This window comes from Mus musculus, chromosome 2 (assembly GCF_000001635.26).
Source record: "Mus musculus strain C57BL/6J chromosome 2, GRCm38.p6 C57BL/6J".
NCBI classification, from domain to species: Eukaryota; Metazoa; Chordata; class Mammalia; order Rodentia; family Muridae; genus Mus; species Mus musculus.
The window spans coordinates 66,341,411-66,359,255 of NC_000068.7; the positions used below are offsets into that span (position 1 = coordinate 66,341,411).

At 38.2% G+C, this 17,845-nt stretch overlaps 1 protein-coding gene across 6 annotated transcripts in view; it reads right to left on the minus strand.

The window, feature by feature from the left end:
• Positions 1-17,845, minus strand: part of Scn1a (sodium channel, voltage-gated, type I, alpha) — a 170,057-nt gene that overhangs the window by 70,630 nt on the left and 81,582 nt on the right. For all 6 annotated transcript variants that reach the window (XR_001781558.2, XR_001781559.2, XM_006499027.4 and 3 more), the window contains exon 2: positions 9,504-9,816. Coding sequence is in view for 4 of the 6 variants with exons in the window: in XM_006499027.4 (XP_006499090.1) it covers positions 9,504-9,767 (264 nt within the window). In the remaining 2 variants the exon portion in view is untranslated. The remainder of the gene's footprint in view (positions 1-9,503; positions 9,817-17,845) is intronic.

A 17,845-nucleotide genomic window follows, 5' to 3' on the forward strand; every position in this document is an offset into this window, starting at 1 on the left:
GACTTAGATAGCACCTCATTATATGTAGGATTGTAGTCGTTATGAAGTCATTAAATTTGATTTAGAACTTAAGTTTACTTTTTCCAACTGGTCTGCTATTTATTTTTTTACCCGATAGTATCTACTATGTTCCTCACAACTTTACTATAGTTGAGAAGTCAGGTTACAACTGCAGTGCCACTCAGAAATACCGCACTGAAGGCACTGCATGGAGGAAAGAGAAAAGGATCCAAGGGGATCAATGTTCACTTAAAACAAAGGATTAACTCCAAAGCTACCAACCACCCAGACATCCCCCTTCTCTATTTACATGTGCAAATTGCCCAGTGGCAAGCACCAAGAGTGTACCTTTTAGTAGAAGGTACTAAACCTTCTACTAAACCTATCCCTTGATTCATTTATTATAGGGGGGGGGGGGATAAATGCTTTAATCTCATTACTGCAATGGAGTAGAAATATAAGCACTTGATGAGAACATTTTAATACCAGAATAATTTTCTTCCTTGGAACAAGTTTTTAAACAAGGCACAATGGGTAAATTCAGATATAACCTTTATGTATAAAAACTGGTTTATAGATGTATTTATGGGAACTAAGTATTCCTACTTAGGCCTTAGGACTTTTCCGGCGTGTGTGTGTGTGTGTGTGTGTGTGTGTGTGTGTGTGTGTGTGTGTGTGTGTGTGTGTTAAAAAATGTCTTTGTAATATTTATATGACAAAAATGAAGTCATATGCTCTAATTTAGGTGTAAAAGGTGACTGATTAGCACTATATTTGCAAAGCTTTGTGCTGCATTCTGAAAAGAAAACACACATATCTAAATCCGGGCACTTGCAAAGGAATGCTCAGCTACAGATAGTAGCACAGATGAATCTAGAAGACGAACATATGGAGGTGTAGATAGCTTAGAACTAACCAATAGGAACATAATGTAAAGACAAACCTGTACTTTAACCAAGGATTTCTGATTGTCTAAGTACTACATGAAAAGCCAAGGAAGAGGTGAAGTGCGTCTTACTGGTGTTTTCTGTAACTCGACAACATTTGAGGATAACATCATATTAAAAAAATCACTGAGGTATTTTATGTGATTTTTTTCACAATGTCTCCAGTCTTCTCAATCTGGTCTTATTCTATTTTAGGTACCCGTAGCCATACTAGCTGATGTCTATCTACTGTGCTGAACAGATTTGACCTGACTTTCAACCACTCATTGACAGACCAAGTCACACTCTTCAGCAACCCTTGATGGAAAAATATTATTTCAGGTGTTAAAGAAAAGCATAAGGTGGTTTGATTGAAAACCGATAAGCATCCCTGGTAATCAACAGTTTTAATGACCCCTCCCCTCCTGCCAAAACAAAGAAACAAAGAAACAAAGAAACAAACAAACAACTCAAACCTCAGGGAAAAATAACAGCAGATTTGTCTCAAGTTAAGAGCAAGAGTTTTGTGAAGCAACAGTTTTGCTGGTTAGCGATTAATCAGTAGTGATTCGCCAGTTCTCAATGGTTATACAGGATATGTGGACTGGGCCCTTCTGCTTGCTGTGACCTAGTAACTTCATAGAACATGACTGGCTGCTGCGATTACTGTCAGGGATGAAACTTGGATTTGACAAGTGGTGTATTTGCACTTTTGTTTTCTGAATATACAGCCATTGGTGGAAACTTTATTTCAATCAAGAGCCCATTTAAAAAAAAAAAAAGTATACAGTTATAACTTAAGTTCTAATTTTGCATTTCATCTAGACATTGCCAGAAAGCTGTGACATAACAGAGATTACATTGAAATGTACTCCATTCCCTCTCTAAAAGTTAGCTACAGGCAAAAGTCAGAGATAACATGTGAAAGTGAGCTGGATGCCAGGCATGGTGGCGCACGCCTTTAATCCCAGTACTTGGGTGGCAGAGGCAGGTGGATTTCTGAGTTTGAGGCCAGCCTGGTCTACAGAGTGAGTTCCAGGACACCCAGGCACCCAGGGCTACACAGAGAAACCCTGTCTCAAAAAAAAAACCAAAAAACAAAAAAACAAAAACAAAAACAAAAAGTGAGCTGGATAACTAGAAATATTTTAAAAGCTGTACATCCAGATGTGGAGCCTCACTCCCGTAAAGCTAGCAGCCCAAAGCTAAGGCAGGAGTGTTGTGAGTTTGAGGCAAGATTGAGTGCTGGAATAAAACCTTTTCTCAAAAGAAAAACCAAATAAATAGTAGGTGTTATAAGCAGACTAAATATATTCTTTGCCTGGAACTTTAAATCACAGGGGATTTTTAATTCACACATCATCTGCCTTCTAAAAATGTATCTGGCAGTCAATTCCTTTGGAATTTTAATGCAGTTTCACAGAAGAGAGTAAATAAATATGTTCTTTTTTATTGTTTTTTTTTTTGTTTGTTTGGTTGGTTGGTTTTATTTGTTTTGTTTTTGTTTTTTGTCTCAAACTCAATGTAACTTTCTTCCCCAGGTGCTGGGATCCAAGCCAGGCCCAACAAGTGCTAAGTAAGCACTCCTCCAGTGAACTATTCCCAGGCCTTATGTAATTCCTAAAGAAATATAATTATGAATTAATGGTGGTTGGAACTGTATCACTATGTAGAAGGAAGTGCCAGTCTGGAAATAGTAACATGGCTCTAAGTTGGGCTCAGGTGCGCATCTCTACTCTGTAAGACTCTGGTGGTCAGACTGAGAAACTGCCCTAACCCTATCAGGGAGTGGGGCACATTTCCAGAGGTTCCGCAGTAAGGGGCGGGGGTGGGAGGGCAGAATGAGAGTCATGTACCAACATAGCGATGCTTCAAAGTCTGATGCTTCAGGTAGTCAGAGATTCCTGTCAGTCTCCATCTCCGTGAACATTTTTCATTCTTGTCCAATCCATGCGTCTAAGTCTTTTTCCCTCTCTGAGAATCTTTAAATGGTCTCCTTTCCTCCTCCCCTCCTCTTTTATATTCATGGCTTCAAACAAAGATTTTCCTCTTTGGCTCACGAGGGATGACAAGTCTCCTCACAGCTTACCTCACAGCATTTGCTTCTCGGCAGCAGGCTAACCTCAATTAATCTAACACAGCCTCCACCAAGTTAATGGGTAAGGTCTTTAAGCCACTGATTACAAGCTGAAATGACCAGAGAGTGGAAAGAGGGAATGGGTATCTGAGAGTCATTATTGTCACATTTATAAACTTTGGGAGATAATTTAAAAGTTAAACAGTATTGTGCAAAAATAGCAAAAATTATAGATATCAGTACTTCACAATTAACTTAAGTTTTAACTTTGGATCTACTCTCATACAAAAGAGCGCACTGTATACAGAGGGAAGATTCTGTCACATCTATGTTTTCTCAGGTTGGAAGAGAAAGCAGGGCAGATGGAGGGAATGCTATGGCATTATTTGAATTGACATTTTTTTGGGATCTCCTAAATGATGCCCTTCACTAACTTAAGGCCATCATATGATAGAAGATCTATTGTATACCCTGCAACTAGAGAATCTAACCTCCTCCTCATATGACAGGCCAGATGCTCTGTTAGCATCTTCTATGTTTTCCTTTTTACAGAAGCTTGTCTTCGCATCTAAATTCAGATGTCATTTCCTTTCAGAAGCCCACCATTTAAGTTTTAAGTGTAGTTGAATTGTATTAGACGCTGATACTGAGCATGGAAGATTTGTTTTTACAAAGCAGGGGTTTGGCAACATGCCAGTAGCTTACTTATTAGTTTTTGCAATCTTAGACAAACTATTTAACCTCAGTTTTATTATTCTGAAGTTGAGACCAAAACTGTCTTGAAAGAACCTGTAAGGTACCAACATGAATTTAAAATGCAAGTGCATAATATATAGGGAGGTAGCAGTTGTTCATTTTTACTTATCTGGAATAACTTCTCTAGAAGTTTCTATCTTCTAATTGTGGAGAACATCTCTGCTCCACTGTCTGTCCTTGTGGCCTAAATACATTTGCCTCATTCTTTAGGACGTGATTCAGCATGTGACCCTTACCTGGTCCAGAATTCTTGCTCAGAGTTTGGAAAACGCATGCACCTATCCTCAAGGTTACTCTGCTGTAGATGTTAACTTACTGTAACTGGGGACTATTTTTGCCATGTGTGGGTGAGCCCACCTATGCAGGAAGCCATCACAGAGCAAAGCAGAGCCTACACTGTCCATGGGCTGTCCTGATGGTGTCAGTTTAGATTCCACGTCTTTTGTTATTCAAACTAGACTTGGCCCATAAGTTTGCTTTTCTTCTTCTTCTTCTCCTTCTTCTCCTTCTTCTCCTCCTCTTCCTCCTCCTCCTCCTCCTCCCTCTTCTTCTTCTTCTTCTTCTTCTTCTTCTTCTTCTTCTTCTTCTTCTTCTTCTTCTTCTTCTTCTTCTTCTTCTTCTTCTTCTTCTTCTTCTTCTTCTTCCTCTTCTTCTTCTGTCTCTCCTTCAAAGTAGTTTTTGCTGAGTTTTGGTTACTTTTATCCAAAGGGTCTCTTAACTAGTATGACTAGAATAAACTAAATGTCAAAGGTAATTTATTTGTCCTGGGACATTTTCTGAGGCAGAGGCTAAGGGCTGATTTTCCTAGAAGAATAAAACCTTCCTCACCCTAACTGAAAACAAAATAAGAACTTGGTACCTCAATCATAGACACTCTTGTGATGACAGATGAGATATAAATTGGAAGCCTCTTATGTGAACCCCAGTAGAGAGATAGTATCCATCATTTTAGGTCTGTTGGTGGAGACAATAGGTTGTTTTTAATGTTAGGAAACATTCAAGGACACAGTACAGTTTTTAAATGAATACATTTCTATATTCCAAAATATAACAAGCTTCTATTTTCACTGCAGATCTAGAATATCTTTCTATTTCTAGTCAAATGCCACATTGTCAAAAGGATATTTCTTCCCATGGCACTAATGAGTCATCTGTAATTTTAAGAACATAAGAGGGGAGACGTTTTCTGAACAAAGAGTGGGTGAAGCTGAATGTATAGGCAAATGGTACAGTAGTAGCTCAAGTTATGAAACCGACAAAAAAAAAGTCCCATAAGAAAAAATTGTACTCACAAACTGAAATGTCCTTGTTACACAAAGTGAAGGAACAAATAGAAAGTATTCAGCTTCGACTCATACCTTAAAGGTCCCCTGAGGACAGCAACCATGAGATGGAAACTCAGTGCATTGCAACTTTGCTATCTCCTTTCCACTTCACGGTTGTTACTGTTTCTTTCATTGCTAATAAAGGATCTCTGATCACAGCTTAAATCACTTTAATAATTTTAGTAGAACATTTGATTATTACATAATTTGCAGATCAGAAACTGGGTCAAAGAGGATAAAAATATGTGGGCATATGTCACGATAACATATACCACTGTCAGTGACATTTCCACTAGCCCAATGGCATTGGTTATCTTTATAAAAAGAACACAGAGAGCCCTGGCATGCTACAGTGCCTTCACACAGCACTCTGCACATATGGTGCACCTGCACTTTAGCCTGAGGTATACCATAAAGAATACATTCTGTAACCATTGTCATGGTCAATGCTATTGTTCAATATTTGCCCTTCCCAAAACTCATAAATTGAATTATTCCATAATACAAGGTGGGAATATTTAACAGGTTATTGGTTAATGAAGGCTTTGCCTTCAAGAATGAATTGGTGCCTTTCCAGGGTAAGATAATAGACCCTTCTTGCTCCTCCTTGCCTTAAACCCTTCCACCATGTGATGGTTTAGTTCCTCAATCTTGGACTCTCTGGTCTCCATAAGTTTAAGCCAATCCATTTCTTTTCATTATAATTCCAAATGTTGGATGTGATGTTACAGCAGGCTAAAGGGTCTTAGAGATTTGGCTTTTTAAAATCATTTTACATATTGCTAATAAATGAGCATGATGATTTATATAAAAATAACTCATTAAATAAGTTCAATCTAAGGGAAGCCATTGATGTTTGCATATTTCAACTCAATCTTCAAAACAAATCCATATTCACAGTTTTTTTCAGTCATGGAGAATCTCACCCTTAATGATTTTTGACCAGTAGACCCCTTGGCTGCTTCAACTCATTCACTTTTCCCCTCCCTTCTACCCTCCTTCCCTCTATGTCTCCCATTCTCTCTCTCTCATTCATATATATATGAAGGCTACATAGTAGTCACTAAAACAAAATTAGTGATCAAATATTAGAAGAAATATTCTTTTAAAAGACTGAGATTTTTACTAAGCAACTTCAATGTAAATCAGAGAAAACTTAATGTTTATGAAGATTATACCATAAGAAAACAATCTATTTATGAGAGAAAATTTAAGACCAGTAACATAATATACAGGCAACCTAAAGAAGGTTTTAAAACAGAGCACTATGAAAGAAGGCAACATTCTGAATGTGGCTTGGCCATGTGTTCTAAAGTACTCTATGCTGGACAAGCTGACACATTCCTACAATCCCTGCACCTGTAGAAAGGAGGAGTGTGAGTTCAAGGCCAGCCTGGGATACATAGGGAATTGCTGTCTCAAAAACTAAAGAATGAAGCACATAGCGTGTCTGTTTAAAAAACAAACAAAAAACAAACAAACAAACAAAAAAATCTTAGCTCTAGAAATGTCTACCTGCGCTGCTATCCAGTGGCTCACATCTGGAGATCTGTTTGGTGGAAGAATAATGTGAAAATGAAGGACATGCCTTTCATTGGAAAAACTCCTTCCTGATAACAATATCTCTCCTATCAGGTTGTTCTGCTTGCACAATGTGATTTGTTCCAAAATGTCTGAATGTTTTTCCTTCTTCACACAATGTGCATTTGAAGATAAGGACAGCTGATGTCAAAGGCAGGTTGGGGGCAGGGGTAGGAAAGCTGATCTGGCTGCCAAGTCATCAGAGCTGGGCTTACACCTTGAGCTTTTTGTAAAAGCTTTAAGTATTTGTCACTGGGTTATGTGATTTTGTTTTCCATTTTCCTTTATGCCATTGTTTTTAAAATTTTAAATTCAAAATAACCCAGTCAGGGACCATCATGGGTAGAACCACCCCTCAAAACAGTATCTTTCATCAATTTAAAAGCTCTTTGTTTTTGAAAACATATTCTTTTGCTTTTATTTTTATTATTTGTTGATTGGTTGATTGATTTTATTTTATTTTTTTAAGACAGAGTCTTACTATTAACTTTGGATGGCCTGGAACTTGCTATTTAAATCAGGCTAGCCTTAAACTCACAGTGACTCTCCTCCCTCTGCCTCCTAATTGCTGGGATTAAAGGTGTGTACAACCAGGCCTGGTAGTCTGGAAGCTCTTTAATTTAAAAGACAAAAAAAAAAAAAAAAAAAAAAAAAGGATCTGATAGTTTGATAGTTTGTATGGTGATTTGAGTAAGAATGGCTCTCATAAACTGAAATAATTGAATGCTCAGTAATCAGGGGAGTGGTATTACTTGAGAAGGATTAGAAGGTGTGGCTTGACATAGTTATGGCTTTGATGGAGGAAGGGTGCCATGGAAGAGGGCTTTGAGGTTTCCAAAGCTCAGGCTAGGCCAGGCCCAGTGGTTCTCTCTTCCTGCTGCCTGTAGGTCCAGATATAAAACTCTTAGCTACTTCTTCAGCACCATGTCTGCCTGAGTGCTGCCATGCTCCCAGCCATAATGATAATGGTCTAAACCTCTGAATGTGAGCAAGCTCCAAATAAATGCTTTCTTTTTATAAGAGTTGCTGTGGTCATGGTGTCTTTTCATAGCAATATAACACTATGACAGTCTGGTTACCACATAGTGAATTACTATGCTTTTTAAAGTGTTTCCATTTGGTCTTTTATTCCTTTATAGATTTATAAATAAGGACATCGTATAGGGGCTGGGATACTGGATTTCAATTTTGTATTTTGACAGGGCCTCCTCTTAGTAATTTTTATCATTAATAAATCACTTTTATTTATCTTTGTTTCTATATAAATAAATAGTAACTATTAGGTGGTGGATTTGGTCTGTAAATTGGAGGTGCCATGTTTGGGGGAGTAAATACCTGATGAGGAAAAGGCTTTCTAACCTGGACCATAGGAGCCTCTGAAACACTGCATGCCCCCCCGAGAATTGTAAGTAAATAAACACAATCCATGAGATGAACCAATTTCTATGTGGAACACATCTGGATCTTTATTTTGTAATTTCCTCATATTCACTTCTGACAAATAGCAATTATAGAATGAACAATCTCCTAAATTGACTACTTTTATGTCACCTTGACATAAGCTACAGTCATTTTGGAAAAGGGAACCTCAGTTGGGAAAATGCCCCTTCTCTAGATTGGCCTGGAAGCAAGCCTGAAGTGCCTTTACTTGACTGATGATTGATGTGGCATGGCCTAGCCTGTTGTTGTAGTGCCACCCCCAGGAGGGTGGTCCCAGGTGCTATAAAAAAAATAGGCCAAGCAAGCCAGTGAGCGTGCTCTTCCCCCGCTCCTGCTTCAGTTCCTGATTCCAGGTTCCTGCCTTGATTTTCTGCCCCAGCTTTCTTCATAATGGATTGTGATGTAGAACGGTAAGCTGAAATAAATCTTCCCTACCTTCAAGTTGTCTTGGGTGTGGATGTTTTATCCCAAGAATAGAAACTCTAACTAAGACATTTCTCTCACCCCAAGCTACCACATATGGCAGCTTTTGTCCTGACAGGAACTGGGCTAACAGTACAGTGTCCCTAAAAGTTTGGAGTATTTTAGGATTCGTGGTCAATGAAACACTTGACTTGCTTGGTTATATATTCCCCCAACTTTAACAACTGGCAAGTGTAATTGGCTAGATAGTGTCTTCAAAAAGTTCAAGCCAGTATGAAACTGTATCAATCTTAGAAACAGAGTCTTTGTAGACATAATATGGTTATGATATATATGCATATATACATATACGTACATACATACATATATGTGCTGAAATGGTTGAATTGCAATATGCCCCCAACAATCCTATATATGTGAACTATAAGCCAAAAGAAATCATTTTCCCCTAAAAACAAGCAACAAAACAACAATAACACAAAATACCCATGTATATTGCATAACTGTATTCCATGTGGAAACGATTACTTAGGAAGTTATTTATTATTTATAATATGGCATAGAAATAAAAACCTCTTGTGTTGTAAAACTTCCTTCCATGAGAAATTCACACAATATATTTTTAGGTCTTTGGTAACTCAGGGTGACTTCAACATTTCAAGGTACAAAAAAAGTACTTAAAATTGCTTAGTCCTTGTAATCTTCAGTGAGAGTTTTTTTTTAATTTGTTAAATTAGCTGCCTACAAAATCTTATACGTATATTTAGATTTCTGTCATGGGGCATTTGGGGCAGCTCCATATGGTATAATATAATTTATTTACTTCTTATGAATATGCATAAACCACCCACCAATCTGGTCTCATTTCTTAAGCAGAGGGATTGTTAAGCCTGTGCTACTTTAGTATGTGAGGTTTCTGTAACAGTCCAATGTAAATGTAGTTAGTGGCAAAGTATACCTGATAAAAACACTTACCTTCTTATTGATATAGTAGGGGTCCAGGTCCTCCAGAGGCTCCGACACCATCTCTGGAGGAATGTCTCCATAGATAAATGGAAGGTTCTTCCCAGCTTCCAAGTCACTGTTTGGCTTTGGGCCATTTTCATCATCATCTTTTTTGTCTGGCTTGGGATTCTTAGCCTTCTCTTCTGCAATGCGCCTTTCAATAGCTGCAAGGGATTCTCTGGTGAAGAAGTTGAAGCTGTCAGGTCCTGGTGGTACAAGCACTGTTTGCTCCATCTTGTCATCCTGCACATTTTAATTACTCTTTACTCTTCATGTGAGATTCCTAAGGAGGGAAGAACCAGAAACGTGGAGAACATTAAAAGTTATCAATATCAATAAATACTCATCTAGAAAAGTGGGCCAGAAGACTTAAATTTTTTTCTCCTCCAAAATTTAAATGGAAAAAATAAAAAAAATGTTTACACAAATTCATTCTCTATGTTGAGCTTTGGCCAAGCATTCTTGTATGTTTAGGATTGTGCTTTACCAATAGAGGAACTAGGCTGTGAGTTTAAACACTGGTTCAGTATTGCTCTGAGTACATTTTGATAATTGTCGCCACATCACTGATAAACTGTTCACTCTGAGATGTACCTGTATGATGAAGACGATGCCCACTGATAGATCAATCAATTCAAAGGTATCACACACACACACACACACACACACACACACACACACACACACACACAACCAAAAAAAAAAAAAAAACCGGAACCTTGTCTCTGAGATCTAAAATGCAGCCATTGAGGCTTAACAAGTAAGGACAAAGCAGTTTAACTTTGTTGCAGTCAATCAGAATCACATAAAAAGACAGTCATTGCTACACTACTTATGCCTGTGTACACCCTGAGATGTGGGTGAATAGATCTATGGCCTGAGAACTACATTAGCTCTAGTAGAGTCTCTTTGACAATGACAATCCAAGGTGGGACAAATGCCATTAATATGGCTGAGATGGACATAAACTAAACTGGAAAGGAAGCTATGTGCACAGGAGGTAGTAGAAATGTTCTTAGTTCAAGGAACAATGTACTTTTCTTCACCGAAACAATTCTGATACATGGGAGAGTCTGCAGTCCTGCAGATATTAAGGCCAAATCCAAGATGCATCCTTTTAAAGGTATACTTAATAAGAACTCAAATTTCACACATATATCTGTGCCCAAACTTCCCAGAGCTCAAGTTCTGCCTGGTACAGACTCTGTTTTAATAGTCTGTTAGCTCATTAAAGTCAGCAAGCTCAATACAATTAGTTGCAGCTTTGATGTCTAGGTCTCTAATAGAAAACTACAGCTTCCTCTTCCTCTCCTCCCAGTGTTCTCCCTCCCCCCATTCACCTTTCCATTTCTTCTCAGAGAAAGTGAAACCTCCCATTGATATCAACCCTCCTCCCCCAACCTTGGCATATTAAGATGTATAAGACTAGACATATCTTCTTCTATTGACACTAGACAAAGCTGTCCAATTAGGGGGAAGGGATCCAAAGTCAACCAATAGAGTCTGAGAGAGCCCCTGCTCTTGCTGATAGAGATCTCACATGAGGACCAAGCTGTTAAGCTCTTACATATGAATAGCGGGTCATCCCATGCATGATGTCTTGTTGGTGGTTCAGTATCTGTGAGTTGCTATGCGACCAGGTTAGTTGATTCTGTAGGATCTCTTGTGTTCTGGATCTCCCTGGCTCTTCCTCTCCCTCTTTGACAAGATTCCAAGGTTTACCTAATGTTTGGCTGTGGGATTCTGCATGTATTTTCATTAGCTGCTGCATGAAGCCACTCAAATGAATGTTATGCTAGCCTCCTGTCTGCAAGAACAGCAGTATGTAATTAATAGTGCCAGAGGTGGGCTCCCTCTCAATGCAATGGAATCACTGTATTTTATCTCACTCATTCATTCAGATCATCCTGTCTAGGTATCCCTCTCACCTACTTGATGGTTTTGAGTCTAAATGTGCATTGAATTCTATCTTAGTGTGTTTATTTGTTCTTCTCCTTTTTTTTCTCTTATTCTATAAACCCTATCTTTTGGTTTGTTTATGACTGTTGAGTTTGGATCTCAGCATGCACCAAAGGTGGAGTGGAACTTGCTCCATGGCTCATACTGGCTTTGAAATTGCAATTATCATGTTATACTTTCCTAATTGTTTGGATTGTGGTCTTGCACCACCATCTCTGATTTTATTCTATCAATTCTAGTGCTGATTCTACTTATTTGATGTGTAGATAATACTTATGATCTGATATTTGGAAGTGAACTGAACTATTTACAGCCTTATGTCACTTAAAAGCATGAGTATATATTGAGAAAAAAATCAGTAGATGATTTTAATGTGGAAACATAATAGAATACTTAAATGGACTTACGTAGTATAGACAAATCACTCAACATTAATGCATCAAAGAGTCCAATATTCACGAGACGTATGAAGCTGCTATCAGCACAGTGTGGCCTGCTCTTTTATTACCTTAAACATCTTTATTAGTAGAAATATACTCTAAAATATGATTAAAAAGAATATTATAGAAAATCCACAAACTCTTGACAGAGCTGCTGTTATCATCATCGAGTGTTATGATACAAGCATAATTGAAAGGCTGCCATGATCTATGGGACTGGCAGCAGAAGATGTCTGTGGATGCCACCATTACCTCACATGTCCTGTGTTGTGCCATGAGTTTAGGATGGATACATGAATAAGTATTGGGACTTCTAAGCTCCACTCATGGAGCCAGCTTTGAGTTGCAATCTGTCTGTGACCAAGGCACCAGTGTGCAGTGCTTGATAATCCTGCCGAGCACATAGATCTTTGCTTCTCTCTCTCTCTCTCTCTCTCTCTCTCTCTCTCTCTCTCTCTCTCTCTCTCTCTCTCTCTCTGTCTCTCTCTCTCTCTCTCTCTCTCTTTACTGAGAACAAACGTAAACACATATATAAGGGCATTTGTTTGTTTGTTTTTTCTCGTTTGTATTTCTTTGCTGTTTCATAGGTTTAGCATTATCTTTTGTATGCAAATATTTAAATTTTGGATTGCAGCATAATTTAAATACATACTAATTGCATACAATTTCAGTCTTTCTGAAAGGGTGCAACAACAGGGTCCATTTTTCATAAAATTGTGTGGACAGAACAGAAGTGGCTACTTCAAGCCTTCCTATTCAGTAAAAATGAGCAACCCACAAGACCTAACAGTATTATGGTGTGCTTACAGCCAGGAGCCTAGCATGTCTACCCTCAGAGAGGCCCAAAAAGCAGCTGACTGAGACAGAAGCAGAAACTTACACCCAACCAATTGTCTGAAGTCAGGGACCCCTGTGGTTGAATTAGGAAAAGGCTGGGAGAAGTTGAGGAGGAGGGCGACCCCATAGGAAGACCAGCAGGCTCAATAAGCCTAGGCTCTTGAGATCTCTCAGACACTGAGCCACCAACCAGGCAGCATATACTAGCTCATCCAAGGTCCTGGACACATGTACAAGTAGGACTTCCTGGTCTGGCCTCAGTGAGAAAAGAGCCCCTAGCTCTTGAGAGACCTGGGGCTGCAGGGAATGGAGAGACCTGGCAGGGGTGTTGGGGGGAGTGTGGGGTGTGGAGACCCCTTAGAGATGGGGGTGGGAGGGTGGGGAGGAGAAATGGGATGAGGAACTGTCTGAGGGCAGAATGGGAGGGGGATAACAACTTGACTATAAAAGAAAAATATTAAATATAATTAAATATAAATAAAAAGCAGTATAAGAAAAAATGAAAAAAAAAAAAAACCTTAGGGCTATTGGCTGTCAGTATCAACTGAGTAAACAAACAGCCAAAAAGATAGGCAAATACTACTGATGAATATGACCACTTCAAATTTATTGTTATAATAATGACCTGGTTCAGTTACAGTAATTACACTCATATGTGAGTAATTTAACTAAATACTATACTGATAACATATTCAGGTTAGGGGGAAAGTATTTCTTACTTTCTGATTAGACCTTGTATTCAAATACTACCAAAAAGTAAAACATAAGTTATATTAATTATAAGAATAATACCATTTCAAGATTGTGATCTGGGGCTAAAGAGATGGCTTTGCTAAAGGTGCCTGTTCATGCCTGGTGACCTTGAGCTTGCTGTCTGCCCCACAGGGTGGATGGAGATGACTGATTCCTGTGAGTTCTCCTCTAAGCTCCACCATGCCACTTTTCCATCTCCCTCCCTCTCTCTGTCTCTCTCTGTCTCTCTCTCTTAAACAAACACACAGGTACACACACGCACACACAGATACTAGCTAAGTAAACAAATAACTGTAATTTTAAGCATGATGACCTGTTCCATAAGGTTGCTTATGAAATATCTGAAGCTGTCAAATATCCTTCAATATTAATGTTTTCAAGCAATATTATGGGCAAAAATCTATAGATTTTAGTTTGAACTTCTACTTTCTCTATCCAGAAATAACCATTAGGATAGAAAGAAAAAGTTTGGATTTTTAACTTAAAATTTTTAAACATTTAAACTGAAAACTGAGAATGGTCCCCATTTGTGGAAACACATGCCTCATTAGAGATGTCTCATTTGAGGACCATGTGGCTTGAGGCTTGTGGCGGTCTCTTTACTTTAGTGTGACTTTGGATGCCTTGGTTACATAGAGCAGCCCGTGTACCCTTCAGTAGAGATAGCCAACAAATCGTGGTAAGAAAAGTGTCAAAGAGAGAGTAATATTTTAAAGAAAAATATAAGATAAGAACTTATTCAAAATGCAAACTCACATAGTTATGAAGAAAGAAAAATGATGCATTTCATTAACAGACATACTTAAAATAATAAAAAGAAGTAAATTGCCAAGAAAAAAATGAATTATTCTTTTAGAAAATACTTTTAAAAATTAAATATAGACAAGTCATTCGAAAGAAGGCAACAAGAAACAGTAAAATCTCCTAAAGACACTGGAATAGAAGTGAGGACCTGAGGGCTGGAGGGATGGCTCAGAGGTTAAGCGCACTGACTGTTCTTCTAGAGGGTCTGAGTTCAATTCCCAGCAACCACATAGTGTCTTATAACCTCTGTAATGGGAACTGGTGTGTCTGAAGTGAATACCACATATGTACTCACATACATAAAATGAGTAAATCTTTTGAAAAAAATAAGTGAGGAAAACATTTAAAACTAATAAAAATTTAATTCACAATGGGAAAAACAGGGATGAAAGAGAAATAAGAATGAATTACTTCATTCAAATAGGAACCTTCTGGCTTTATCGTCACCAACAATTCATACTTTATCGTCACCAACAATTCATACTTTATTTCTATAACTTTTAAATGTTTTTCTAAACCTGGTAATCCCAGCTATCAGTTAATATGGTTATTCAATATCAGTACATCTTAGCTATATTATGCCACATAATTTTATGTGTGAAGCAATGCTATATGTGTAGTGTCTTCTAAAATAGCATGGTATTTATAGTGAAAATTAGCTGGATTCTTGCTAACATGATGGTCAGCTCCTGCAAGCCTTACCACTATTTTGAGGACATCAGTCCTCTAGATAGCACCCTTCTTAATTAAATTTTTGGTCTACTTTGCAAAATATTCTACTGCCAAAAATTAAAGTCAGGTGAAATATTATTCTTATTGATATTATCTCACAAAAATAACTAAAATATTTATTAGTGTGTGTGTATGTGTGTGTGTGTGTGCCTGTGTGTGCACAAGTGCATTAAGTGTGTATATGGAGACTTGTGCGGGGCATAAAACTGGAGGTCAGAGAGCAACTTTGAAGAGCTGCTTCTTTCTTTGTAATTTTATGTAAATTCCTAGGATTAAACTCTAGTCAACAAGTGTCTTTGCCCACTGAGCCATCTCCCTGATCACTTAACCACTGACTAATTCTATAAGGCTTGCATTGTACTTAGTGCATTCTTTGTTCTTGAATCAAAAACCAAAACCAAAGGGACACAAATTGAAAAGGAAGATGTCAAAATATCACTATTTGCAGATGATATGATCGTATAGTTAAGTGATCCCTAAAATTCTACCAGAGATCTCCTAAACCCGATAAACAACTTCAACAAAGTGGCTGGATTATAAAATTAACTCAAACAAATCAGTAGCCTTCCTCTACTCAAAGGATAAACAGGCTGAGAAAGAAATTAGGGAAACGACACCCTTCACAATAGTTACAAGTAATATAAAATATGTTGGTGTGACACTAACCAAGCAAGTGAAAGATCTGTATGGCAAAACTTTAAATCCCTGAAGAAAGAAATTGAAGAAGATGGAAAAATCTTTCATGCTCATGATTGGCAACATTAATTTAGTAACAAGGGACATCTTGCTGAAAGCAGTCTACAGACTCAATGGAATCCCCATAAAATTCCCACTCAATTCTTCATAGAGTTAGAGCAATTTCAAATGCATTTGGAATAACCAAAAACCCAGAATAATGAAAATTATTCTCGACAATAAAAGAACTTCTGGGGGGAATCACCATCCCTGATCTCAAGCTGTACTGCAGAGCAATTGTGATTTAAAACTGCATAGTAATGGTACAGTGATGGGCAGGAAGATCAATGGAATAGAATTGAAGATCCAGAAATGAAACCCACCTACCTATGGTTACTTGATCTTTGACAAAGGAGCTAAAACCATCCAATGGAAAAAAGCATTTTCAACAAATGGTGCTGGTTCAACTGGCAGTAAGCATGTAGAAGAATACACATTGATCTGTTCTTATCTCCTTGTACAAAACACAAGTCCAAGTGGACCAAGGACTTCCATTTAAAACAAGATACACTAAAGTTAATAGAAGAGAAAGTGGGGAAGAGCCTTGAACACATGGACACAGGGGAAATTTTCTTAAACAGAACATCAATGGCTTATGCTCTAAGATCAACAATTGACAAATGATATCTCATAAAATCGCAAAACTTCTCTAAGGCAAAGGACACTGTTAATAGGACAAAAGGCAACCAACAAATTGGGAAAAGATCTTTACTAATCCTAAATCCAATAGAGGGCTGTTATCTAATACATACAAAGAACTCAAGAAGTTAGACTCCCTTTACTACAGAGCAATTGTGATAAAAACAGCATGGTACTGGTATAGAGACAGACAAGTAGACCAATGGAATAGAATTGAAGACCCAGAAATGAACCCACACACCTATGGTCACTTGATCTTCGACAAGGGAGCTAAAACCATCCAGTGGAAGAAAGACAGCATTTTCAACAATTGGTGCTGGCACAACTGGTTGTTATCGTGTAGAAGAATGCGAATCGATCCATACTTATCTCCTTGTACTAAGGTCAAATCTAAGTGGATCAAGGAACTTCACATAAAACCAGAGACACTGAAACTTATAGAGGAGAAAGTGGGGAAAAGCCTTGAAGATATGGGCACAGGGGAAAAATTCCTGAACAGAACAGCAATGGCTTGTGCTGTAAGATCGAGAATTGACAAATGGGACCTAATGAAACTCCAAAGTTTCTGCAAGGCAAAAGACACCGTCAATAAGACAAAAAGACCACCAACAGATTGGGAAAGGATCTTTACCTATCCTAAATCAGATAGGGGACTAATATCCAACATATATAAAGAACTCAAGAAGGTGGACTTCAGAAAATCAAATAACCCCATTAAAAAATGGGGCTCAGAACTGAACAAAGAATTCTCACCTGAGGAATACCGAATGGCAGAGAAGCACCTGAAAAAATGTTCAACATCTTTAATCATCAGGGAAATGCAAATCAAAACAACCCTGAGATTCCACCTCACACCAGTCAGAATGGCTAAGATCAAAAATTCAGGTGACAGCAGATGCTGGCGTGGATGTGGAGAAAGAGGAACACTCCTCCATTGTTGGTGGGATTGCAGGCTTGTACAACCACTCTGGAAATCAGTCTGGCGGTTCCTCAGAAAATTGGACATAGTACTACTGGAGGATCCAGCAATACCTCTCCTGGGCATATATCCAGAAGATGCCCCAACTGGTAAGAAGGACACATGCTCCACTATGTTCATAGCAGCCTTATTTATAATAGCCAGAAGCTGGAAAGAACCCAGATGCCCCTCAACAGAGGAATGGATACAGAAAATGTGGTACATCTACACAATGGAGTACTACTCAGCTATTAAAAAGAATGAATTTATGAAATTCCTAGCCAAATGGATGGACCTGGAGGGCATCATCCTGAGTGAGGTAACACATTCACAAAGGAACTCACACAATATGTACTCACTGATAAGTGGATATTAGCCCCAAACCTAGGATACCCAAGATATAAGATACAATTTGCTAAACACATGAAACTCAAGAAGAATGAAGACTGAAGTGT